Raw genomic sequence first — 27,486 nt, forward strand, 5'->3', positions numbered from 1 at the left:
ACAATCTGTTACAGAAATATTAAACCTAATCTAGAGTTTGTTATTCCTTGGAATTATCCTTTACACCCTCTTCCACCGAGTGAAGAGTTATTTGAAGGGGTGTGAATTTAACTGTAGTATGTGCGTTTAACAAAAAATTGTCACCCACTAAATATATGCACTCATAGGTGCCCGATAAGTATTTCATAAGCTAAGTCGGGTCAGGTGTATGTTAAGTGAATTTTTGTTTTTGGTAATTGAAGTTTTTTGAGTTAATTTCCAAATTTTGAGGATGATATCAAACCCGAGTATAGCATCTTGTCCTGGAAGTTCAGAGGCTACTCAACAGATTCCATCTGCTTGGAAAGTCTTAATTAATCCCTTCAAGGGAGACAAATAAAAAAGTTGGCACTAAACACATTTGGGAATAAAATATTTCTCAATTATTGCAATAGAACATGAGTCATATAATAATCTCTAAGATGACATAGATAGCAGCAATTTAATAATAAATTATGTGCGTATATATGTATATAGATCTGCTTGCTTTAAGGCATTTATAATGAACATTAACATCTACAAGTCGAATGCCAAGCCAAGGCTAAGGTGACAATATTTCTTCTGAAAATTCTCAATTGCCTCCGAGAACTTCCATCAATCTCTTTTCTCCTATAATATTTCTCTTCAAGTTGTGTAGTGAGAATCCTGAAGCACTGCAAGATTTGTTCAGCTGAAGGTTAATAAAATTTATAGCTGTATAAATTTTATATTTTCTTCTGTCACACAGTAACCCACACACGCATATATATAAAATCTCATTTTATTGGGAGAATAATTAAAGTTAAACCTTAAATCTATTTCAAATTTTGATTTGTGAAGAATGCTAAAGCTTTCTGTTAATGTTTAAAAATATGTGAAATTGAGCGAGCAAGTAGAGAATTTAATTGTATTATAAGGTCATATCAAGGTCAAATCTCTTGTAAGCATTCAAGGGGAAAAATATTTTGTTCACAGAGAATCCTCTGTTAGTTTTCTTGGTGGACAATGCAATTACCTTCAAATGGATTTGATTCAAAAAGGTTAAACTGAAATCTACCAATTGGAGTTGAACTCAATTTTGAGTTCTTGCTCAGTAACTTAACTTAAGTTTGATTTGTTTATATTTTTAATGATATTGTTTATTGCTTCCTATGACAATATTCACTCCATCGATAGTACATCTCGTCGACAACTCTTTGATGATATTATACATCAGTTTGAACAAGTTTAAGATTGAGCTAGATTTGGGTTTGGTTCGGTTGGGATAGAATCCACCCCTAGTCAAGAGAAAAGGTACCAGATAATTTTGCAAAATGAGCAGGGAGGTGCTGGATTTTCAAAATTTACATGAGCTATTGTTGGATTTTCTGAAAAGTGTAGTGGAGGTAGCCTAATTTCCCCTGACAAAAAAAAGTAAAGTGGATGCTTTAGCATCAACTTTAGCTTTATCTTAAAAAAATCTTCAAGAAATGCATAGGATTAGAAATATTATTGAATTTATATTACTTTCTCAAAAGGATTTCTTAATATGTATGAACTAGCTATGAACGATATTATAAACTTTAAAACTCTTGTGTACACTTCAAATCCAAACCTAAATTATAGATAGCAAAATTTTAAGTCTCCCATCACATGTAAAATTTGTCTTATAATGTATTTTAAGCTCAAGTCTAATTTCAAATCTCTAAGTAATTTTCAAAGAAAGGTATGTGTTTTCTACTTATTCTACATATAATATAAGGAGAGAGTCCATTATGATTTAAAAATATTTACATTACTTTTTCAAAGGAGATTCGTGATGCTTCTAACTTTTAATATCATCTTCAAACATATAAAATTTTGATAAAATTATGGATATTTACTCTATATTTATCTAAAACTTTGTACTATGTTTTAATACAAACCTCCAAAGAATCACACTTTACTATTTTTCAATAAGGGAACCACATTTTAAAAGTTAATAGTTGATACTGAAGATTTCAAAATTATATAAATCCGACATTAAAAGTTCATATTTTTTTATGTATGTGGATCTAAATCTCATACATTACTTTCCCACATAATCTCTTTCTTAAAAGATTTCTCCATGAAGGTAATAGAGCTGTAAACCATATAACTAATCATATAGCATTTTTGAGTCTCCACCACAACGGAGCCTTTAAAGACAGGGTGGGTTGGGGATAAATAAAATAAAATAAGCTGTAGAGCATCTTTGCATGGAAAATTGAATATTTTTTTGGTGGACTCTCAAAGTTGTTTGGGTGGTTACTAAGTTTAAGTTTCTAAAATGTTAGAGAAGAAAAGGTATCCTGAAAAAAATTAATGAACTTTTTGTAATGATAATTTGTTAAGGTATTTCATAACAACTATTCTCAAACCAAAATCTTGTGAGTTCTGCAAAATCAAGTAAAATATTGAATCTTGTATAGTTTTAGGATGTGAGAGCCCTTCAAGGCATCGAGATCTAATACAAATTGTTGAGAGAAGAAGAAATAACACAAAATTAATTTTATAACTGGCAGAATGCAAAGCTTGGAGAAATTTCATCAAGACTATGTAATCAATCTCTTTTTCAATTCCAAGTCCAATACTTGTGTATCAATGGACTATGTATCAATGTTCCTACTTATGAGCTTTTGCTCTGATTACCAAGACAAGCTATTTAGGTCATTTTACAATCTTGTCATAAATGAAATGTCTTTCTCCATTTCCTAAATTACAAACTATGAAATTTGATTATCACTTTAAAATCGTGTTATCTCTTAAGGCGAAATTGTTTGCTTAACATACAATCATTATAAATAAACGTAACAAGACATATATTGTGATGTATGAATAAAATTAAGGGTACTACAACGGCTTACAAATATTTAACAATCTAATAATGGATGATACAAAGCTGGTGGGAAAGCCATCAAGCATGGAGAAGTAAAAATATTTAAAATTTTAAGAGAAGTGAGATTGCGCATAGATTCTGTATAAGTATGGACAAGTATGCAAGATTCTGCATTTTCCGAGCACTAAAATTTAAAAAAAAAAAAATTAATCCCTTTAATGTGGACCTTTCAAAATGAGAGAAATAAAAAAGTTGCCACTAAATACATATAGGAATAAAATACTTGTCAATTATTGTTATAAAGCATGAGTCATATTAATGAATCTTGGGGGAGGTAGCCTAATTTCCCATTAAAAAAACTAATACTTTTCAAAGTGGATGCTTTTGCTTTAACTTTGACTTTATCTTAAGAAAATGTTTTAAAAGATGTATAGGATTAGAAATATTATTAAATTTATATTACTTTCCCAAAAGGTTTTCTCAGTGTGTTTCAAGGAATGACATATGCTTTCTACTTATTCTATTTCTACACATAAAGAGAGATTAAAAAAGCATTCACACTACTTTTTCAAAGTAGATTCGTGATGCTTTTAACTTTTAACATCAACTTCAAGCATATAACATTTTGATAAGATTATGGATATTTTAAAAAAATTTCACTTATTAATTGTTAAATTTAATAAAATTATATTTTCTTGTAAAAGAAAATATTTAAAAAAAGCTATTGTATAAAAAGAAATAAAAAAATTAGATTTATTTATAAGAAATTAGTTATGTTTTTATGATCAATTTCACTTATGTAGGACACCCAAAACTTAAGTTTGATTGGAACTCCATACTTAAACATCTATTTATATTAAGTGAAAAAAGTTGTTGGAGTGAATCTCTCCAATGTGGGAGACTTTTGCAAATATGCGAACTCTTTTACTTTTTATCTGAAATTTGTACCATATTCTAATATGAACTTTAGAAGTATCGCACTCTTTTACTTTTCTTATATGAAAAACCACATACATTTTAAAAATTAACTACTAATATTGGAGAATACAAAGTTATATAAACCTTGTATCAGAAGTTTTTACTTTTCAATGTTAATCTAAGTCTCATAATTTTATATTTAGGATCATAACACCTTTTTAAAAATTTTCCCCTTCAAGTAAAAGAGTTGTAAACCATATAGCTAAACATGATTGCACACGTCTTTTCTTTTTTTTTTTAAATAAGAAACTTCAGTTGTATCAAACAGGTAAAACCTCAAGTTTAATTATCAGACTTACAACCACTGAATCAGGTTAATCATAACAATGGAGTTTTTGGGGATGGGTTAGTGATAAATAAAATAAAATATGAACAATGTGCTTACATCAGAATGGAAAGTGCTACTTCAAGTCCAAAAATTGACAAGAATGTTGCTAGACAAACAAGAGAAATGGAGAATAATTAGTGTTTGGGTGGAAATGTTGTGTTATGGTGTTACCAATTGTTCTTGGACTCTTTATGCAGAGCACAATCTCATTTCTCTTGAAAAATTATATATGTTTTCTTGTCTATGGTTGATGGCTTTCCCACTAGCTTTGTATCACTCACTATCAAATTGGTAAATATATGTAAGCCATTGTTGTTGGCCTTAGTACCCTTTTATTATTAATAAAACTATGTATACTTACTTTGAATACACAAATATTTACACACTTGTATGTATTATCATATAATTGGTTAATTTTAAATTAAAAATAAGTAACATTCAATTATGTGATGACACATATAAGTGTATACACAAAGTGGATATACATAGTATTATTCTTTTATTATGTATCATTATTTTTGTTCTCTTTGTCAATAAAATATATTTTGATCCAATTCAATTTGATTATGATTCCTATTTGATGTGAGTATGGTTTGATACAATTTTTAATTTAATCTAATTCTGATTCGATATGATTCAGATTATAAATCAATGTGCTAACTTTAAAATCAATGCATATGTGAGATATATATGCTGAAAGACATAATTTCATAGTGATAGTCACAGTTCATAGTCCGCAATAAAGAAAACGAAGAGAGACATTTCATTCATGATAAGATTGTAATGTGACATAAATGCCTTAGGAGATGGTTTGTCTTTTAGAGCAAAGACTCCTAGAGACATTGATACAGTTTTCAATGATAGAGATGTATTGAATTTGGACTAGAGCAAAAGTTTGATGAAATTTCTTTAAACTTTGCATTCTGCCTTTAATGAAAATAATTTTCTGTTCCTTTTTCTTCTCTGAACAATTGCATTAGATGTCTCAGAGGGCTTTCACATTGTTGAAACCACAAGGTTCAATGTCTTACTTCACTTCACATAACTCAAAAGATTTTGTTTTGAGAATAGTTGTTATGAAATACTTCAACAAATTATCATTACGTAAATCCTTTTAATTTTCTCTAGGATAACCTCCCTTCCTTAACCTTTTAAAGCCATAAACTTAGCAACCACCTACTGATTCCTAAGATTCTTTAATAACATTATGTTAGGGCCTTGGAAAAAGTAATTAGGACACTATCATCCCCAAAGCTAGTGCAACAAGTGAGATTTTCTCTCACATTTCATCTGTGCAACAATATTTACAACAAGGCCAAAAGACTTATTCCCATCCAAGGTTTATTAAAACTCTGGCCTAATATCTGCCAAATATTGAAAATTCAAACTTCTACGGTTAAAATTAAGTGAATTAGTTAAATCTAAAAGTAAAGTAATTATTTAACCATAATATATTAAAAATACTAAAATTTTATCTCATTTTTCCTCTTTAGTTTAAAAAACTAATAATTTTCTCATAGGACTAAACTTTGAAAAGTTTCATTTTCCCTCCTAGAGTTTCATTTTCAAGCCATCTTCTTCCATTTCCAGAATTTGATTATGACTTCTCTCTCTCTCTATTGCCAATGGTCTCCCTCCTCATGCAATCTCATTTATTTTGCTTTTGTCAAGTCTGGCGTCCATTGTCATTGTCAATGAAGATGCTAGCGAAGACAATTCATCTCCATTAGAATCAAAGATGAATGTTGGATCGGTGCGAAGCTAAGTAGATGAGACTGCGTTGGGAGGGAGACCATCAATGACAAAGAAAGAGAAGTCATGACAAGATTTTGGCCGCATAAGAAGATGGCTTGAAAATGAAATCCTATGGGGGAAAATATAACTTTTTAAAGTTTAATGCTAAAGGAAAATTGTTAATTTTATGAACAAATGGAGAAACTGAGATAAAATTTTATTATTCTTCATATATTATGGTTAAATAACGATTTTATTCTTAAAATTAACTAAGCTTATTAATTTTAATAACCAATAGGTGAGAGTTTGAATTTTTAATTCTTAGAGAATATATAAAACAAATCATAAAAATCTAAAATTTCTTAAATACACCATTACCACATCAATTAATTCTATTGGTAATATATATTATATCCTACTATACATATATATTATAACCTACAATACGTATCATAGAATATTATTTTCTATTTTTATCGTATTATCATATACGATACGTATCCTAATATACTAATAACCATTGTTTTGTCTCATATGTCTATTGATGTTTATAACTACACATACATACATACATACATACATACATACATACATACATACATACATACATACATACATACATACATACATACATACATACATACATACATACATACATATATATATATATATATATATATATATATTGTTTTTCAACTTCTTCTAATATGTGTGATTGTTTTGGGGCTTTATTTCTTTGTTCCTTTTGACAGTGATGGGGCAGACATTTTGATTATTTGAAATTTAGTTATTATTTTCACTCAAATTTTTACATGTGTTACAAAAATAATACCTCTTCCTTGTTTTGTCCCCCAAAAACTTATTTCCTTAAAAAAAATCGGTTATGATAGGATTGCAATTATTATATTACCTTAATTTTTTATTTGTTTTTTATATAATTTATTATCAAGTTCTTAATTTTCCCAGTTTTACACACTCTTATTTTGAATACATGCTCTTACAAACTATGATATATTATTATATGATTTAATAATTTTAAATTAAAAAATAAAACTAATTTTTAACAACAAAATTATTTGTATACACTTTGAGTATATAAAATGGTATACACTTGATATATATTATTATATGATTGAATAATTTTAAATTAATGATAAAATAATCTTTAATCATATGATAATACATATAAATATATATTCATTTATATACTCAAAATAACCATCTATAGTATTGCTCAATTTATATACATAATTATTAAATGCTCGTATGTTATTAAATCATATTTCTTATTTTGAATATAATTTGGGTATTTTGTCAAAATCTCATGTCTTTTTCATTCAATACTCGTATATTATTAAATAATTAAATATTTTTAAATTAAACATAAAATTACAATCAATCATGATATAACATATATATATATATATATAATTATTTATATTCAAAAATAGCTATGAACAATAATTTTAGCTCTGAAAATACACAAATTACTTAGGAATGACCCATACATATCTGATTATTAGCCCATCATTAAGAAATATGAAGGCTGTTTGAATGTACTGAATTATGAATTTATAAAAATTTTGAATAGCTTAATAATATGATTAAAAGACGATAACAGTAGTATCAAACGCATGTGAACGATACAATTTTCTTATTTCAGTATCGATAATTTCACTAGACTTTCTGCCCTATCACTTGATTCCGGCAGCTTACCGGGGAAAAATTCTAACAGGATGGTAAATTTTTCAGTTTAACCTGGTTTCATGGCATTTGTTGTCGCTAGACATGAATGGCTAACATTTAATATTTCGAGCAATGTTAAGAATTATTTAAATAATTTGTTATTACATAATTAAATATTATTTTATTTTTAATTTAAAATTATTTAATTATATGATAATATATTATTTAAATATTTAATTATATATTTAAAAATATATATAATTTTATTATATTGTTATTATTGCAGATGCATATTTTTGGCTGTTGTATTAAGGGTAATTTAGGTATTGTATTATTGTGACATGTTGGCATCCTCAATATAATAATACTTTGCTTTGATGCTTTCCTCATTTGATTCTTTTGAGTACATTTCCTTTCAGAACCAATTGTTGGAGAAGATTAAGAGTGTATATAACCCGATTTGACATGGTTTGGGGTTTTGAGTTTGCGACTGAAGCTTTGCGGAGGAAGTTGTTGCATGAATCTCATCATCAACATCAACCCAGCACAAGTAAGTTACAGAAGCTAATTCCTTGTTGCGTTAATCCTCAGACTGTCAAGTTCAATTCCATGATAATGTCCCAAGTTAAGAATATCAGTACCAGATTGGATGACATTGCTTCGCAGAAAGAGCAATTGGGTTTGAAAGAATTTTCAGGAGAGAGGTCCAACAGTGTAAGACAAAGGCTGCCCACAACCTCTTTGGTGACTGAAGCCAATGTTTATGGTAGAGAAAAAGATCAGGACGCAATGGTTGAATTGTTATTGAGGAATGATTTAAGTGCTAACAATAGAACATTTTCTGTTATTCCTATAGTCGGGATGGGTGGTATCGGGAAGACAACGCTTGCTCAACTTGCCTACAATGATGTCAAATTGGAAGGTCATTTTGATTTCAAAGCTTGGGTTTCTGTTTCTGAAAAATTTAATGTGACCGAGATAACAAAAACAATTCTAGTGTCCATTGGTGGACATATTGATGATGTTGATGATCTTAACAATCTTCAAGTGAGGTTGAAGGACAAATTGTCGAGAAAGAAATTTTTGTTTGTTTTGGATGATATATGGACCGAGAATCCTAGTGATTGGTCTCTCTTACGCCGTCCCTTTGAAGTTGGCTCACCAGAAAGCAAGATTATCATCACAACTCGTAATGAAGGTATTTCAACCATGATGGGTACTCTTCCAGCTTACTCATTGAAAGAATTATCAGATAAAGCTTGTTTGTGTATATTTACGCGATACGCATTGGGGACAACAGATTTTAGTCTACATGAGCACTTGAAGGAAATTGGTGTGAAGATAGTAAAAAAATGTAATGGCTTACCTTTGGCGGCAGAAACTCTAGGCGGGCTATTACGTGGGAAACCTAATAGTGAGGAATGGGAAAAGGTGCTAAATCGTAGAGTGTGGGATTTACAAGAAGAGGAAAGCAACATTATACCAGCTTTGAAGGTAAGTTATTACTTCCTTCCTTCTCGTTTTAAAAGATGCTTTGCATACTGTTCTATATTCCCAAAGGATTATGAATTTCTTAAAGAAGAGATCATTTTGTTATGGATGGCTGAGGGTTTATTACAGAATAATGAGAAGCAAATGGAAGATTTAGGCAATGAGATCATCGATGATCTGAAATCAAGGTCATTTTTCAAGCAATCAAGTAGAGATATGTCAAGATTTGTGATGCACGACCTCATCAATGATCTTGCTCAATGGGCTGCAGGAGAGATATGCTTTAGTACAGAAAATGAGTTGGATGGTAACATAAATTTCAATGTTTCCTGCACAAATCTTCGTTATTTATCTTATATTCGTGATTGGCGTGATGGGATTAAAAGGTTTGAAGGCTTGTGTGAAGCCAAACGTTTACGAGCCTTTTTACCATTTGAGTTGCCACACATGGTGCCAAGTCACTTGGCTTACGACGTTCTTCGCATGGTGCTGAAACTGCCTCGTTTGAGGGCCTTGTCTTTGAGAAAGTATCGGATTTCCGAGCTGCCAAACTCGATTGGTAAAATGAAGCATCTGCGGTACCTCGACCTATCTAATACGCAAATTGAAATTCTGCCCAAGTCAATCATTACTCTTTACAATTTACAGACGCTTTTAGTAGAGAACTGTTATCGTCTAAAGAAACTGTGTGAAGACATGGGGAACTTAACAAATTTGCATCATCTAAATAATTCTAATGCACCTGGACTGGAGGAAATGCCTTTAAGGATTGGTAATCTGACTGGGCTTTTAACACTGCCGAATTTTGTTGTGGGCAAAGGCAGTGGCTCTGGGTTACAAGAGTTGAAGAATTTGACACATCTTAGGGAGAGTCTTTGCATTTCTGGGTTGGAGAATGTGAATGCTAGGATTGCCATGAAAGCTGATCTGAATGGCAAGAGGGACCTTAATGTGGTAGTACTAGAGTGGACTAGTGGCGTTGGTGATCCGAGAGATGCAGGAGAAGAGAAAAAAGTTCTTGACATGTTACGACCACATCAAGGCTTAAAAAAGCTCATTATTAGAGGCTATGATGGTGTTTCCTTTCCAATCTGGTTAGAAGATCCATCATTCTCGAATTTAGCGCTCTTAACGCTTGAAAACTGTAACAGTTGTCACATGTTGCCGTCAGTCGGGGAACTGCCCTTCCTAAAGCACCTTGTTATCAGAGGAATGGCTAGTATTCAAAGTGTGGGAAAGGGGTTTTATGGCTACTCAGAGGTGCCATTTCCATTACTGGAAACTCTTTGTTTTGAGGATATGGAAGGATGGGAAGTCTGGAACCCTCGTGAAGAGGAAGAAGCTAAAGCTTTTCCTCGCCTCAGAGAACTTTCTATAAAAAGGTGCTCTAAGCTGGAAGGATTATTGCCCAAATATCTTCCTTCTTTGGAAAAGCTTGTCATTATAAGCTGTCAGAAGTTGGTCGTATCAGTTGAAAGTCTTCCAAGACTGTGCAAATTAGAAATTGATGAATGTGAACAGATGGTGTGGGGAAGTACAATCGATCTCAGCTCACTGAAATCAGTGGTTCTTTCTAATATCTCAACTCACATCTGTCCAACAGAGCGATTTACACACAGGTTATCAAAAGTAGAAGAAATGGCGATTGTTGGTTCTCAAAAGCTGACATCTTTGTGGCGTAGTACAGCTGAATTGCTTCAAGGTAATAGCTCCCTTTGTCAATTGGTAATTCAGGAATGTCCCCAACTTCTGTGCATGGTGGAGGAAGAAGAAGAAGGACAAGAACAGCCTGGGACGCCTTGCAGACTTGAGTATCTAGGATTGAATAATTGTACGCGCTTTGAAAAGCTACCAAAATCATTGTGCAGCCTTAGTTTTCTTAAGGAAATACACATCAATGACTGCCCAAAATTTGTTTCTTTTCCAGAGACAAGCATGCCCCCCCAGCTAAGAATCATCAAAATTGAAAAATGCAATGCACTGAAATTCTTACCCGAGGCTTGGATGAACAACAGCAATACGTATCTTGAAGGCTTGTTCGTTGAAGAGTGTGAATCTTTGACATATATCACCAAATTTGGGCTTCCGTTGAATCTGAAGTGGCTAGATATCAGAAGTTGCAATAATTTATGGACTTTGATCAATGAGGAGGAGACGACAGGCAGTGGAACCCATAGCAACACCTCTCTTCTAGAGTTCTTGGCAATTCAAGGTTGTCCATCTCTCACATCCTTGTGGTCAAGAAGTGAGTTACCAGATACACTTGAAGACATTGTGCTTTGCGATTGCTTAAGTCTTCCTTCCTTGTCATCAGGAGGCAATCTACCTATGGCACTGAAATCCCTAAGGGTTCACAACTGTTCTAATCTAGAGACGATTGCAGAAAGATTGCAGAATCTCACATCTCTTGAACGTATCGACATTTCTTCATGTGATAATCTTAAATGTTTTCCTCAGGATTTTCACAAGCTACGGCATCTTCAAGGGATGACTATATCTCATTGTCCAAATCTTGTTTCCTTTCCGGAAGGAGGGTTGCCTTCTGGCAACCTGACATGGCTTCTCATAGCCAGCTGTGAGAAACTGAAGGCCCTACCCACCCGGATACACAATCTCACTGCACTTAGATTTTTATTAATAGAAAATTGTCCGAGCATGTCCATGTTCCCTGTCCATGGCTTTCCTATCAGCCTTGCACCACTTGAAATTGAAGATTTGAACATCTCTAAACCACTGATCGATTGGGGGCTGCACAGATTCACTTCTCTTAGAAATCTCAGTATTGGCGAGGGATGCCCAGAAGTGGTGTCATTTCCACAGGAAGAGACTGGAATGATGCTTCCTACCTCCCTAGCCCGTTTGAGAATTCGAAATTTTCTGAACCTGGAACGCCTGTCATCTGATATTCAGAATCTGACTTGCCTGGAAACACTCTGCCTTTCTGCATGTCCTAAGCTCAAATTTCTTCCTGAGGATTGCCTGCCTTCCTCTCTTCTGCAACTGGAAATTTATAATTGTCCATTGCTCAAACAAATGTGCGAAAAGTATAGAGGACAAAATTATTGGCCAATGATTGCACGCATACCTGTCGTCTTGATTGATCACAATTTCATGGGTACAAACCCCACGGTCAAGATTGATCTCCCACAATTTGTTCACGAGAAGAGAACATCTTGGCCCTTTTCAAATCCGTCTATAGAAAAGTATGTTCATTTTCCTAGTACTTTCATTGTTGATTGATTTAAAGTAAAACTTGAAGACCAGAATAACGGTTAACTTGATTCTCTGTTGTGTTTCTGTTGTTATCTCAGAGGTCCTTGCACAGAATCATATTTTGGAAGAACAAGAACTTGCCCCTCACTGTTGCTGCTCCAGTTGATGCACATGTTTGCATCTGTTTGATGTTTCTCTATTGTGTAATGATCGGCAAAGAGTAGTTCTTTTTTTTCATGTGTTTTTTCTTTTTTCTGTTTTGTCACTGTTAGAATTGACGACTACTTTGTCTTTGATATGTTTATGGGATCCCAATGTAGACAAATATAACTAGTGCAGAAAAAACTCTCTAAGATTGATTTTGGCTTTAGATCGAGCTACTTCTTGATGTTTATTTCATTTCATTTATTGATTTTAGATTGATTTTAGTGACATGGAGAAGAGACTTCTTAGTATTTATTTCATTTGTAATAAACAAACAAATGAGAAACTTGTTAATTAGTATTTTTGAAAAGCAGTAATCACTCATATCATACATAAATAATCTAATTGTGCATTATAATCACATTTTAAGATTAATTAAGTCATAATCCAAAAGTCAGCAAGATTAGATGAGTTAATACCTGTATTACAACATTCACTTGGAGCTAGCACATAACCAGCTTACATGGGGGTAGGGCCTACAAAGTGTAGCGACATGTCACAATCTTAAGTGAAATGTATGAGATTTAGATTTTACATGCACTTCCAATGTGGGATTTATGGGTATGAAGATGGGTTGTATTAAGAGTTAATTTACTAATGAAAATGAATGATAAGTAAAAGTTTGGTTTTTTTGAAACTTACAGAGTAAGAACTTGTCATTTCATCAAACCTTGGGGTGGGAAATAGTCATTTGGCCTAATTAGAAATTATAAACAAAGATTTCAAGCTAAATAAAAAATAATAATAATAATAACAATGTGGTATCAAGATGAAGGAGGGCATTAAGTGCTAATGGTAAGGTAACAATCCATGTGATTTCAATTCCAATTAGCAAAATCTTATCTCCAGAGGCTCAAACGAGACAGGTTTCCATCAACTTTACTTTTCAGTGGATCAAGTTGAGGGGAGGTTGTTGGATTTGTTTTGAGTGGTGTTGGAAGATGGAGTGAGGAAAAACCTCACCTAATAAGTTAGCTTTCAAAATGGTACTTTACAACGCAAATATAACGAAATTAAAGAATCGCAGAGTTTTTTTGAGTGGTTGCTAAATTTAAGGTTCTAAAAGGTTAGAGAAGAAAAGGTATCTTGAAAAAAATAAATGAACTTTATGTAATGGTAATTTGTTAAAGTATTTCATAATAACTATTCTCAAACCAAAATCTTGTGAGTTCTATAAGGTCAAGTAAAATATTGAACCTTTTAGGAATGTGAGAGCCCTTCGAGGCATCGAGATCTAATACAATTTGTTGAGAGAAGAAGAAATAACACAAAATTAATTTTATAGCAGGTAGAATGCAGAGCTTGGAGAAATTTCAGTAAGACTATGTAGTCAATCTCTTGTTCAATTCCAACTCCAATAATTGTCTATCAATGGACTATGTATCAATGTGCCTACTTAGGAGCTTTTGCTCTGATTGCCAAAACAAGCTATTTAGGTCATATTGCAATTTTGTCATGATGAAGTGTCTTTCTTCATTTCCTAAATTGCAAACTATGAAATTTAATTATCACTTTAGAATCATGTCCTCTCTTAAGATGTAATTGTTTGTTTGACATACAATCAATATAAATAAATGTAACGAGACATATATATAAAATTAAGGGTACTACAATGGCTTACAGATATTTACCAATCTAATAATGGGTGATACAAAGCTGGTGGGAAAGCTATCAAGCATGGACAAGTAAAAATATTTAAAATTTTAAGAGAAGTGAGATTGAGCATGTTGTTGGGAAGGTCCTCTATTTTGTCACTTGCTTATATAGATTTTGTATAAGTACGGACAAGTATGCAAGATTCTGTATTTTCCTAGCACTAAAATTAAAATTAATTAATTAATTAATCCCTTTAATGTGGACCTTTCAAAAGGAGAGAAATAAAAAAGTTGGCACTAAACACATGTAGGAATAAAATACTTGTCAATTATTGCAATAAAGCATGAGCTATTATAAAGATAATAACCATGGATGTAAAGGTAATGAGATTAAAGCAAAAGTGAGAAGAGAGGAGAAGAAAAGAGCAAAAGCAAGAAATATGATATCCCGGATGGAAAAAAAAATTATATCAGTGTGAGGGATAAAAGGGGCTATTTATACAACAATTTTCACCAACTCCCCTTGACATTTTAGCTTACTCAAATAAAAGGCATTCAATGCCCTCCTTCAATTTTCCACTTTCACAATCATTCAACCACCCTTGCATAAATGAATTCACATTTACTCTTTGACAATTGCTTCTCATGTGGTGAAAAAATCCATCTTCTACAACACTCTTCCTTGGATTTTCACTACTTACAGATAATTATATTAACCTTGCTAAAGAAAAACCTATTGGGATAAAACCCAAAACAAATGAACATAATTATTTAATATCATATAAGTTGGTGTTGGACATGTTTAAAGTGCCTCATTAAAAAACTTACTAGAAAAACTCAATGGGACAAAACTTAATCAAAGAAAAAAAGAGTATAATGCACATTTTGTCCATAATATGATATACTTCAAAAATTGGTCTAACAAATGCTCCCTTTGATGAATACTTCCCCTCTTTGTAGTCAGATTAATTTGACTGCTTGTTGAGCTGTCGCATATCGATGTTATACACTAATTTCTCAAATATTGATGTCAATAGTATCTTGGTGAATAAATCTGTAAGATTTTCACTAGATCTGATTTGTTTGACATTAATCTTTTTGCATTGCTGGAGTTCATGAGTGTAAAAGAATTTTGATGAAATATGTTTGGTTATGTCTCCTTTGATGTATCCTCCTCTAATTTGGGTAATACATACTACATTGTCTTCATATAATATGGAAGAAGTGTTTGTTGTAGAGGAAATACTACATGCATTCCAGATATAATGGATGACAAACTATAACTATATGCATTCTCAGCTAGCTTCATGAAGAGCTAGACTTTCTAAATGATTTAAGGATGTTGCAACTAAGGTTTAATTGGTGGAGCGTCATGATATTGTTGTGTCATTATAAGTAAAAATTATCCCATCTATGAACAGGCCTTATGGGGGTCAAAAAGATAACCAACATTTGCATATCCAATCAAATTAGGATTTTTAGGGGATTTGATAGAAAAGAATAATCTCAAACCTCTAGTTCCACATAGGTAATGGAGTATATGTTTTATTCCATTTCAGTGGTGATGGATTGGTATAGAGCTAAATCGAGCTAATAAATTAACTGCGAAGGATATGTTCAGTCTAGTGTATTAGGCCAAATATAATAAGACTCTAATGGTATTCAGATATGGTACTTTAAGACCGAGTATTTTTTCATCTTCTTTTTTAGAATAAAATGGATTCTTTTTTTGATCAAGAGACTGAACAATCATTGGGGTACTCAAAGGATAAGTCTTATCCATATTAAAACGTTTTAATAATTTGTCAATATAGGTTGATTGATGGATAAGTATTCTATTTGAATTGTGCTCGATCTGTAGGTTGAGACAATATTTGATTTTTCCTAAATCCTTCATCTCAAATTCTTTTTTCAAATATTCAATAGTTTTTTAGAGTTCTTCAAGAGTTCTAAGTAAATTCATGTCATCAACATAAACTGTTATAAACAGCAAATCTCGATTCTGACCTTTTGATAAAGACACAAGGACATATAGGGTTATTTACATAGCCCTCATTTTTCAAATATTCATTGAGGTGACTGTACTACATTCGTCCAAATTGTTTTAATTCATATAATGATCTTTGTAATTTGATGGAGTACATGCTTCTTGGATTGTCCCTTTTCACTTCAGGCAATTTATATCCTTCAGGGAGTTTCATATGAATTTCACTATATAAATTTCCATACAAATAAGCAATAACTACGTCCATTAGACACATATTCAGTCTTTCAGAGACTATTAAACTGATTAAATATCTGAATGTGATTATATCCATCGCAGGTGCATATCTTTCATCAAAGTCTATACCGAGCCTTTGAGAAAAGCCTTGGGCTACAAGTCTGGCTTTATATCTAGCAATTTCATTTTTCTCATTTCTTTTTCTTACAAATACCTATTTATATCCAATAGGTTGTATGTCTTGAGGTGTTGGAACTACAGACCCAAACACTTGATGTTTTGCTAGATAAGCTAATTCTACTCAAATTGCTTCTTCCCATTTAAGCCAATCATGTCTTTGTTTGCACTCAGTCATAGTACGTGGTTCAAAATTATCATCATTCAGAATTTCAGTAGCTATTCCAAATGAGAATATATCATCAATTATAATTGTTTCACAATTCCACATCTCTCGTGTATGAGCATAATTCAAAGATATTTTAATATTTTCACTTTTCTGCTCTTCAGGATTCTGTGCCACTTCAGGGGCTTACGTCATTTTAGGGACCATAACCTCTTCTGGATGAATATTAGAGAGTGTGGATTTTTTAGTTATCTTAAGATCATCATGATTGATATTTGTTTGATTAATTGTCTTTCTTTTTCAAGGAATAGTGTCTTTCGATCCAATAGGTCTACCATGCTTCTAGCGTGCAATAAATTGATCAGTCATAGCTTGAATAAATTGTTTAATAGTTACATTAATTCTTGCTAGTATATTAACAGCTGGAACATTGATCTTGTCACTTTTGTCGTATCTTCAAATTCATCAGGCATTTAAATGGCAATAATTTGTAAACGCACTATCCTCTATATTTCAGTTTCATTTTGAGATATGCGAATATCTAAATGAGACATAGTAGATACATATTAAGTAAATTCATGTTTAACTTCAGGAGGCACTTTCTTTTCCACTAAAGATGGGAAAATTGTCTCATTAAAGTGACAATCTGTAAACGTGCAGTAAAAAGATCACTTGTTAATGGTTGTAGGTACTTGATAATAGATGGTGAATTATATCTAACATATATTTCCAAACAACATTGTGGTCCCATTTTTGTGTGTTGAGGAGGCGTAATAAGGACATATATAGCACAACCAAATATTTTCAAATGAGATATCTCAGGTTAGTGACCAAAGACCAATTGTAAGAGAGAATATTGATGATAAGACGAAGGTTGCAAGCGATTTAACGTTACAATATGTAATATAGCATGTTTCCACATAGAAGTTGGTAATTGAGTTCTTAGTAACAAGGTATGTGCAATTATCTGAAGTCATTTTATAAGAGACTTAGCTAATTCATTCTGTGTGTAGACCTACAAGACTGGATGTTCAACCTCAATCCCCATAGATATGCAATAATCAATAATGTTTTGGATGTAAATTTACCAGTATTATCTAGCCGTATTGACTTGATCAAATATTCTGCAAAATGTGTCTTTAATTTGATAATTTGTGCTAACAATTTAGCAAATGTAACATTTTGTGTAAGCAATAAACAAACATGAGACCATTGAGAAGATGCATCAATTAAGACTATAAAATAATGAAATAGCCCATTTGGTGGGTGAATGGGTCTACATATATCCCTTTGAATCTTTTGCAGGAATGATGGGAATTCAACTCCAATTTTGGAAGGAGATGGTCTTATTACTAATTTGCCTTAAAAACAGGTGGTATAGAATTTTACATTGGACAATAAGATTTTATGATTCTTTAATGCATATCCATGTGAATTTTCAATGATCCTTGATAAATTCATTATTTGCATTTATTTATGTCATGATTTGCTTAGCTTTTGTTGTAAATTTGTCAGCTTATTAGTATTATTTTCTATGATTTATCAGAAAGCAAGTTGAAAGATTAATTTGAGCAGATTTGGAGCAAAACTAAAGATATTTTGAGCAAAATCAGAGATTATGATTGGATATATCTTAAGAGACTAATCAAGGCAAGAAGATCAAATTGGAAAATCTTATCAAGTGATTACACTTTGGCCAATCAAAGAGGAGCCTAATTACAATCCAATTTGGAAAAGAAGTTGTTTAAATTGGGGAGGGAATCTATCAAATAATTGAATTCCTATTTTTTAGCCTTGATAACTTATCATTAAGATGTGTTTTACGTTAAATAGAGAGAAAAGGGGAGGCAGCTTTTATGTTATGTATTATTTTTTTTTCTTTCTGCAATTTCTTCTTGGAAAATGAACGGCTAGTTTTATAGTTCGGTTCAAGGGGACGACTCTATCTCCATCATCGGTTGTGAGAAGTAAAGTTGTGATTCGTAATTCTTTGTATTCAAGTATTTATTTCTTTCTTAATTTGACTTTATGCAATTAATTACTATTTCTTACTTGTTGAATTGGTTTGAGATTGCATATATGCTTTCTAGTTCATCTTAATCCGTAATTGTTGTTAGGAATTAGAGTAAGAGGCAAAGTGAATTAACTGGATACCTTCGTTTTTCATGTTAATTTACTAGGAAGAAATGAAACAAGTTGAATCATTTAAGCTTTTGAATGGTTGCTTGGAATAAATTTACATTCTTTGTTTTACGGCTTTTATTGAATGAATGAGAATTCTTCTTTCAATATTGAAATTGTTTGATGATAAGGAATTGATTCAAAGCTTTTTCCAATTAATTTTACTATTGAATGTCTTGATTTCTTTTAGCTTTAAAGGAAATCGAATTTATTTGCTTGAATTAAAGATGATTATTTGGTGGGTGTCGAATCTACCAAAAATAAAATTTTCTACTCTCTTAATAAAAACTTGTAGATAGGGCAAGTAGAGTCGTATCCACAGAGATTGGGTTATTTATCTGAAATATAACAAAATAAAGCAAGAGGGATTTTGTTGTTTCGAATCGTACGGATAATCAAAAATAAATTAATTCAGAATTAAATAGTCAAAGTAATCAGAAAACTAGATTGAAACAATAATAAGATGAGTTCTAGCCAAGTAATTCAGGTATGGTTCAATTCAATTGATCATCGATAAAAAGATTAATTTTTCCTTTTAAATAAACCGGTTATGAAATATCGAGACGCTCGTTGTTCTGCTTTTCCTTAGGTGTTGGTAATTAAGAAACGTTCTTTAATTACTTCTCTTGTTTTTCAATCAGTTATAGATACGATCTTAGAATTTAAATTGAAAACAGAATTAAGAATTAGAAAAGCCACCGATTCTAATCAACTAAACACAGACGCTGTTTTTGTTTAAATTAGATTAACCTATTCCACTAACATACAATAATCATTCTACTTCACCAAGTATGCTAGCCAGCCACTTATGATTAAATCATCAAACAATTACGGATTCAATAATTTAATCTAGCAAAGTTGTTTTTAATCCAAAATAAATAAGACGTCTCCTATTTAATTGAACAAGACAACAATAAATAAAATCAGGAACAAATTAAATATTTAAAAGAAAAGAACGGGTAAAGAAGATTTCACAATCATCGTAGAACCATGATCCTGATTACTCGACTAAAGAAAAGAGTTAGCCACTCATGTTTATGTTCATGGCTTCACAGAAAATTAAAATAAAAATCCTATACTAATTGAAGAAGAACCAGCGAAGGGTTGCGGCTCTGTTTCTTTCTGAAAGAAAAGGATGCTAAAAAACTAAAAAACCCCAAAACAGAAAGCAATTGTCCTTTTTATAGTGCCAAGTCTGCTTCAGTCATTGAGAGATATTTTTGTGCCAAATATCATCCAAAGGACCTGAACTTCCTCCAATTGTTAATTAAGTCTTCAACTGTGAATTTTTCAGTAAATAGCGCGATTCTCTCCTTTCCACAATCAGTCATCTCCTATGTATTTTGCCGTCATTCTGTCTTGATACGTGACAACTCTAAATTCCTTTTATTTTGTATCTTTTCTCAGAATAATGCAATTAACGCCCAATTTCCTAAAACAAGCAATTAATCAAATAATTACGAATTAAATATCACAAATCAAGAAAATTAAATGCCGAAAAATATGAAATTTCACACACTAACAAATTCCCCCACACCATTCCTTTGCTTGTCCTCAAGTAAACATCAATCAATCTCTTTTTCACCCTTTTCCCTCCTTTCAGTACATCCCCAAATAACTCAAAGTTAAGATGCATTAGAAACCCAAGTCCAAAACAACAATCAAGAGCACAAGTCTTTATAGCATGAATTTTTGGAAAAACATAAGCATCTCATCAATCTCAACAATGTCATCAAAATCAAATGAAACAAGATTCTACATCCTCACATTGGTTTCACTCTATACTCTCAAAGTGTTTAGGGTTTCATTTAGCTCTCAGATCAAAACAAAGCAAGTCATTACCATAAGTTTGCTCATATATCATAACTCCACCACTAATAAATATGAATACGATGTAAAAATCAAAGGGTCTTAAGTAAGGTTGTAATGGGGCTTAGGTGAAGGCAGGAAAAAGAATGAAAATATAGGTGTAAAGATCAAGATATGAGTGAGTTCCCTTACATGATATTTAAAGAATAACGAAGATAACTCCTTCAACCACATTTCTCTCTTCCTCTTTTTTTTTGTTTTTCATTTCAGTGAAACTCATCCCTTCTTCAAAGATTTTTTTTTTTTTTTAAATTTAATTTGCAACATATAAGAATAATTGGATTTCTTTTCTATACAATTATGGATACTTCACTTGTCCAAACTTCCTATTCAATACATAGGGATGAATATCTTCTCCTTTTTTTTTTTTTTTCATCTCTTCTTTTTTTTTTCAATATTTTTTTTTCACTCCTTATATCTACCCATCTACCCATTTGGTTTTTTTTTTTTTTTTAATCATGCAATTCACTCTCACAATATCTTGATACAAGGGTTAACAAGATAAAACAAAAGGCTTAAGGGTAAATATTTATGGGTTAAAACAAAGAAAAGGGATTCGGCTCAAAATTGGCTATCTACTAGAAAATATAGCTATGGATGGCTTTTTAAGAGTTTCGAAGTGGTTAATCCTAAATGCCCTTATCATCTTAATGCATGAATTCAAAAAAATGTGGTCTCGAAATGCATAACAGAGCAAATTCTAGAATAACAAGTCATGTTTGATAAACACTCAACAAAGAAGATAATTAGAGCAAAGTGTAATGAAATGCTCATGGGCTCAAAAGCTCACATTAGTGTTCAACTTGTAGCAAACCTTGCACATTTTCATTCAATTCAATCATTAAAATCAATGAGATACTCGAAACATTTGAAGCAAAATCACTAATCATACTTGCCTCTTTCATGCATTCAAACTCGAACCAATAATGCATACTAACTTAAAGCAAATTCTAAGACAGCTTTCAAGAGAGTCAAGGGTTCCAAAGAGATTGAAAAATTATGCATTCCCTCCCCCACACCTAATCTTTACATTGTCCTCAATGTAGAAAAATTGAAGCTCACATATAAAAGAAAGAATGAAATAAAAGTTAAGAGGACTTCCCTGAATAGGAGTGTTAGTGCAGGGAAAGAGTGATTGAAGCTGTCGACATTTGATTTGGGCCTGTAGAGATGAAAAGAAATTGAACAGGGAGGAAAAGAGATTAGAAAAATAAAAGAGAAGACACAAAAATGAAATTTGCTCTTTTTCTTTTTTTTTTAATTTTTAAATTTTTTATTTTGGTTTTTTTTTGGTTTTTTTTTTTTTTAAACCTTAATTAAAGACACAAAATGATTAAAAATAATGAAAAATAAGATCAATTGGGTTGCCTCCCAATAAGCGCCTTTCTTTATTGTCTTTGGCTAGACGCAACCAATTCATCAATTTGGGGGAGCCAAAGATATTTCCTCTACATTATAGGCCTGAAATCCTTCATAATAAGGTTTTAGACGATGTCTATTAACCTTAAAATTTTTATTGGTAGAGGTACTTTGAATTTCAACTGCACCATGAGAAAATACATTAGTGACAACAAAAGGACTAATCCAACGAGATCGTAATTTTCCCGGAAACAATTTAAGTTTAGAATGATATAGGAGTACTTTTTGTCCAACATGAAAGGTTTTCCTAGAAATCATTTTATCATGGAAAAGCTTAGTCTTTTCTTTATAAATCCGAGAATTTTCATAGGAATCATTTCTGATTTCCTCTAATTCTTGAAGTTGTAACTTCCTATGATTACCTGTCTCATTCAAGTCCGTATTGCATTGCTTGATTGCCCAATAGGCCCTGTGTTCCAATTCAACTGGGAGATGACAAGATTTACCAAATATTAAGCGATAAGGAGACATACCTATTGGAGTCTTGTATGCAGTTCTATAAGCCCATAAGGCATCATCCAAGCGAAGGCTCCAATCCTTTCTATTTGGATTTACCGTTTTCTCAAGTATAGACTTAATCTCCCTATTTGAAACTTCGGCTTGTCCACTCGTTTGCGGATGGTATGCTGTGGAGACTCGGTGATTGACATTGTACTTCTTAAGTAATGCCTCCATGACCCGATTGCAAAAATGGGTTCCACGATCACTTATAATGGCTCTTGGTGTTCCATACCTGGAAAAAATGTAAGTCTTGACAAATCCTACAACAGTTTTAGTATCATCAGCTCTTGTTGCCTTAGCTTCAATCCATTTAGAAACATAATCAACAGCTAAAAGAATATAAGAATTACCAAAAGATAATGGAAAATGACCCATAAAATCAATTCCCCAAATATCAAAAATTTCACAAACCAAAATTGGGTTCAATGTCATTTGATCCCTATGTCCTAAATTCCCACTCTTTTGACAATTAGCACAAGACTTACAGAACATGTATGCATCTCGAAACAGAGTAGGCCAATATAACCCACATTCTAGAACCTTTCGTGTTGTTCTTTTCGGGCCAAAGTGACCACCACATGCATAAGAGTGGCAAAACTCCAAGATAGATTGGATTTCACTATCATGTACACACCTGCGAAGTAATTGGTCAGAACATTGCTTCCATAAATACGGATCATCCCATATATAGTACTTAGAATCACTTTTAATTTTTTCCTTTTGGGCTCTAGTGAGATCATTCGGCAATGACTTAGTGACCATATAATTAACAATATCAGCATACCAAGGTGTAATACTATTTAAATGAAAGAGATTCTCATCTGGAAAAGCATCTTGGAGAGGCATAGGGTCTTTGTCAGTCACCAATCGACTTAGATGATCAGCCACAGAATTTTCGGCTCCCTTTCTATCTTGAATCTCCAAATCAAATTCTTGCAGCAATAGTATCCATCTAATTAGCCTCGACTTTGATTCCCTCTTAGAAAGCAAATACTTTAGAGCTGCATGATCAAAATAAACAATTACTTTAGTGCCTAATAAATAAGAGCGAAACTTTTCTAAAGCAAAAACTACTGCCAACAATTCTTTTTCAGTTGTGGAATAATTTCTTTGAGCATTATCAAGAGTTCTTGAAGCATAATAAATCACACAAGAAATTTTTCCACTTTTCTGGCCTAAAACAGCCCCTATAGCATAATTGCTAGCATCACACATAATCTCAAAAGGTAATTCCCAATTGGGTGGCTGAACAATCGGCACAGAAATTAGGTGTTCCTTCAGCTGATCAAAAGCTTTCTTGCACTCTCTATCAAACTCGAATTGGACATCCTTTTGTAGTAGTCTTGAAAACGGTTGGGCAATTTTTGAAAAATCCTTGATAAATCTCCTGTAAAAACCTGCATGTCCAAGAAAAGAACGCACTTCTCGAACACAAGTTGGGTGAGGTAAGGATTTAATCAAATCAATTTTTGACTTATCTACCTTTATCCCTTTAGAAGACACTATATGCCCTAATATCAAACCTTGATCAACCATAAAGTGACATTTTTCATAATTTAGCACAAGGTTTGTTTCAATACACCTTTTCAAAATTTTAATCAGATTATTTAGACAAGATTCGAATGAATTACCGTAAACAGTAAAGTCATCCATAAATACCTCTATGATATTCTCCACATAATCTGAAAATATACTAACCATACATCTCTGAAAAGTGGCTGGGGCATTGCAAAGTCCAAAAGGCATACATCTATATGCAAAAGTACCAAAGGGACATGTGAATGTCGTCTTCTCTTGATCCTCGGGAGCAACTAGAATTTGGTTAAAACCTAAATATCCATCAAGACAACAATAGTGAGATTGACCAGCTAATCTTTCTAACATTTGATCAATAAAAGGTATAGGGAAATGACCTTTTCTAGTAGAAGCATTCAATTTTCTATAGTCAATACAAACCCTCCATCCATTTTGAACTCTAACAGGAACATACTCACCATTATCGTTCTTTTGAACAGTGAAACCAGTTTTCTTAGGTACTACTTGTACTGGACTTACCCAATCACTATCTGAAATAGGATAGATCATACCGGCATTCAAGAGCTTTATTATTTCTTTCTTCACAACTTCCATCATTGGAGGATTCAACCTTCTTTGAGCTTCCCTCGAAGGCTTAGTGTTCTCTTCCAGCAAGATTTTATGCATACAAAGTGATGGGCTCAAACCCTTAATGTCTGCGATGGTCCATCCGATGGCTTCCTTGTAATCTCTAAAAACTCTAATGAGTTTTTCTTCCTCAAGAAGAGTGAGTTTGTTAGAAATTATCACAGGAAGGGTTTCATTATCTCCCAAATATACATATTTGAGATGGCTTGGCAAAGGCTTAAGTTCCAATTCGGGTGCCTGCACAATTGATGGAAGTAATTTTGAGTTAGAAACGGGTAATGAAATATAAGAAACATCATACCTGGTTATTTCGAATGGTTCTAGCTCATAGACCGTATCACTCAATCCGTCATCTACCACAAGCTTCTGTTGAATTCTCTGCAATGTTCTTGTGTTAAGTCCTTTATTAAGGACAACCTTCAAATTATCAGAATCCTGCAACTCAAAAATTTGTTGAGCTAGGGAATCGATTACATCAACAACAAAAACTGAATTGACATTACTAGGGAATCTCATGGCTTCATAAATATTGAATCTAATTACTTCACCATCAAATTCCATAGTTAAAGTACCTTCCGAAACATCGATTTTTGTTCTAGATGTCTTAAGAAAAGGTCTTCCTAGCAAAATTGGGACTGATTTAGATGAGTTATCATCTTCCATGTCAAGCACATAAAAGTCAGCAGGAAAAATCAATTCATTAACTTGAACAAGAATATCTTCTAACACCCCTTCAGGATATGCATTGGACCTATCAGCTAATTGGATTATTACACCGGTAGGTTTTAAAGGTCCTACATTTAAAGAATGATAAATTGAGCTAGGCATGACATTAATGGATGCTTCTAGATCTATCAGAGCTTTCTGAACTTTAACATTACCAATCTTGCAAGGGATTGTGAACATACCTGGATCCTTACACTTTTGAGGCAATTTTCTTTGAAGAACGGCTGAAACATTCTCACTGACATGCACTTTTTCATCCCCTTTTAGTTTTCTTTTTGACGTGCATAATTCCTTAAGGAATTGAGCATATCTAGGGACTTGTTTAACAGCATCTAAAAGAGGAATATTTACCTCAACCTTGCGAAAGACTTCAAGGATCTCTTGTTCTTGTTGTTCCTTTTTATTCTTTGCAAGTCGACTCGAGAAAGGAGGTAGAGTGACCACAGAAGGTGGCATGCACTTCTCTGCAGGAGGTGACAATTTTCGGGCTTTTTTTGGCTCAATTTCGTATTCGATCTCCTTTTCTCTTGCATATTTTGGAATCATCTTTTCAGGATCCTTCAATTCTTTACCACTCCGCAGGGTGATTGCATTGATATTCTCAGTAAAATTTGCATCTTACTTTGGATTCACCATAATCTGAGATGGCAATCTACCAAAATTCTGAGTTTCCAATCTTCCCACAACAGTAGCTAATTGGCTGACTTGATTTTCTAGATTCTGAATGCTAGCCCTTGTCTCCTGTTGAAATTGTTGTGTATTATTAGCAAGTGCAGTAACAATTTGTTCAAGAGACATACCTTTCGACTGAGGTTGGGGTGTTGGATTAAACGCTTGAGGAGGGGGCGACCTATTTTGGTATCTAGGCTGTTGGAAGTTATTGTTCTTTTGGCCATAACTAAAATTCGGGTGATCTCTCCATCCCGGATTATAGGTATTCGAGTACAGATCATACCTCTTTTGGTTCTGATAACCCCTTACGGCATTAACATCCTCACGTGTGTCCTCCTGAAGTGTGGGGCATGCGTCTGTAGAGTGCTCCACATTCGAACAGATGCCGCAAGCCTTCACTTGTGGGTGATTCACTACAAATTTTTCTAACAAGGAGGTGAGTTTATCAAGTCTTTGCTCAAGAGGATTATTATTGCTTACCTCATTAACCTTTCTCACAGTTACATCCTGTCTAATGCCAAATTGCTGAGTATTGGCGGCAATTGTTGAGATCAATCTTTTTGCTTCTGTTAAAGTTTTATTAACCAAAGCTCCACCACTTGCTGCATCGATCAAATTCCTGTCAGACAACAATAAACCTTCATAAAAATATTGAATTAATAGCTGATCAGAAATTTGATGATGGGGACAACTAGCACAGAGCTGATTAAACCTCTCCCAATACTCATAAAGTGTCTCCCCACTGTATTGCCTAATCCTACATATTTCTTTTCTAATTGAGGTGGCCCTAGAAGCAAGAAAGAATTTTTCTAAAAATTGTCTTTTAAGCTCATCCCAACTATTGATAGAACCTGATGGTAAATAATATAGCCAATCCTTAGCCTTATCAGTTAAAGAGAAAGGGAAAGCACGTAGTTTAATTTGCTCTTCACTTACCCCTTGTGGTTTCATAGTGGAACAAACAACATGAAATTCTTTCAAGTGTTTATGAGGGTCCTCACCTGATAATCCTCGAAAAGTAGGCAATAAATGGATTAAACCTGATTTGAGTTCAAAATTGGCATCGATGTTTGGATAGGCAATGCACAGAGGTTGTTGATTGATGACAGGTATAGCCATCTCCCTCAAAGTAAGCTCTCGTTCGACCATTGCTACTACTCTCGTATTTGTTAAATCCTTTCCTAAATTAATTCCAAAAGATGAAGAAGAAGAAGCTTTACTTAATTTAGTTTCCTTGCGGAGTTGTCTCACAGTCTTCTCGATTTCAGAATCAAACTGAAGTTCTCCTGCAGGGTTCAAACGGGTCAT

The 27,486-nt window shown here is 32.8% G+C and overlaps 2 protein-coding genes across 2 annotated transcripts; one reads left to right on the top strand and one right to left on the bottom strand.

Annotated features, from left to right (window-relative positions):
- Window positions 1-8,042: 8,042 nt before the first annotated feature.
- On the top strand, window positions 8,043-12,713 carry LOC123200136 (putative disease resistance protein RGA4). The gene is made up of 2 exons (XM_044615276.1): window positions 8,043-12,274; window positions 12,383-12,713. Exons 1-2 carry the CDS (start codon window positions 8,046-8,048, stop codon window positions 12,471-12,473), a joined length of 4,320 nt encoding a protein of 1,439 aa, XP_044471211.1. The 5' UTR covers window positions 8,043-8,045; the 3' UTR covers window positions 12,474-12,713.
- Window positions 12,714-22,116: 9,403 nt separating this feature from the next.
- LOC123200247 lies at window positions 22,117-27,486 on the bottom strand. The gene is made up of 4 exons (XM_044615396.1): window positions 26,129-27,486; window positions 24,198-26,080; window positions 23,231-24,107; window positions 22,117-23,095 (listed from the first exon to the last, which is right to left on the bottom strand). The coding sequence occupies exons 1-4, from the start codon at window positions 27,484-27,486 to the stop codon at window positions 22,117-22,119; spliced, it is 5,097 nt and encodes a 1,698-aa protein (XP_044471331.1).

This window comes from Mangifera indica, chromosome 17, assembly GCF_011075055.1.
Source record: "Mangifera indica cultivar Alphonso chromosome 17, CATAS_Mindica_2.1, whole genome shotgun sequence".
NCBI lineage: Eukaryota > Viridiplantae > Streptophyta > Magnoliopsida > Sapindales > Anacardiaceae > Mangifera > Mangifera indica.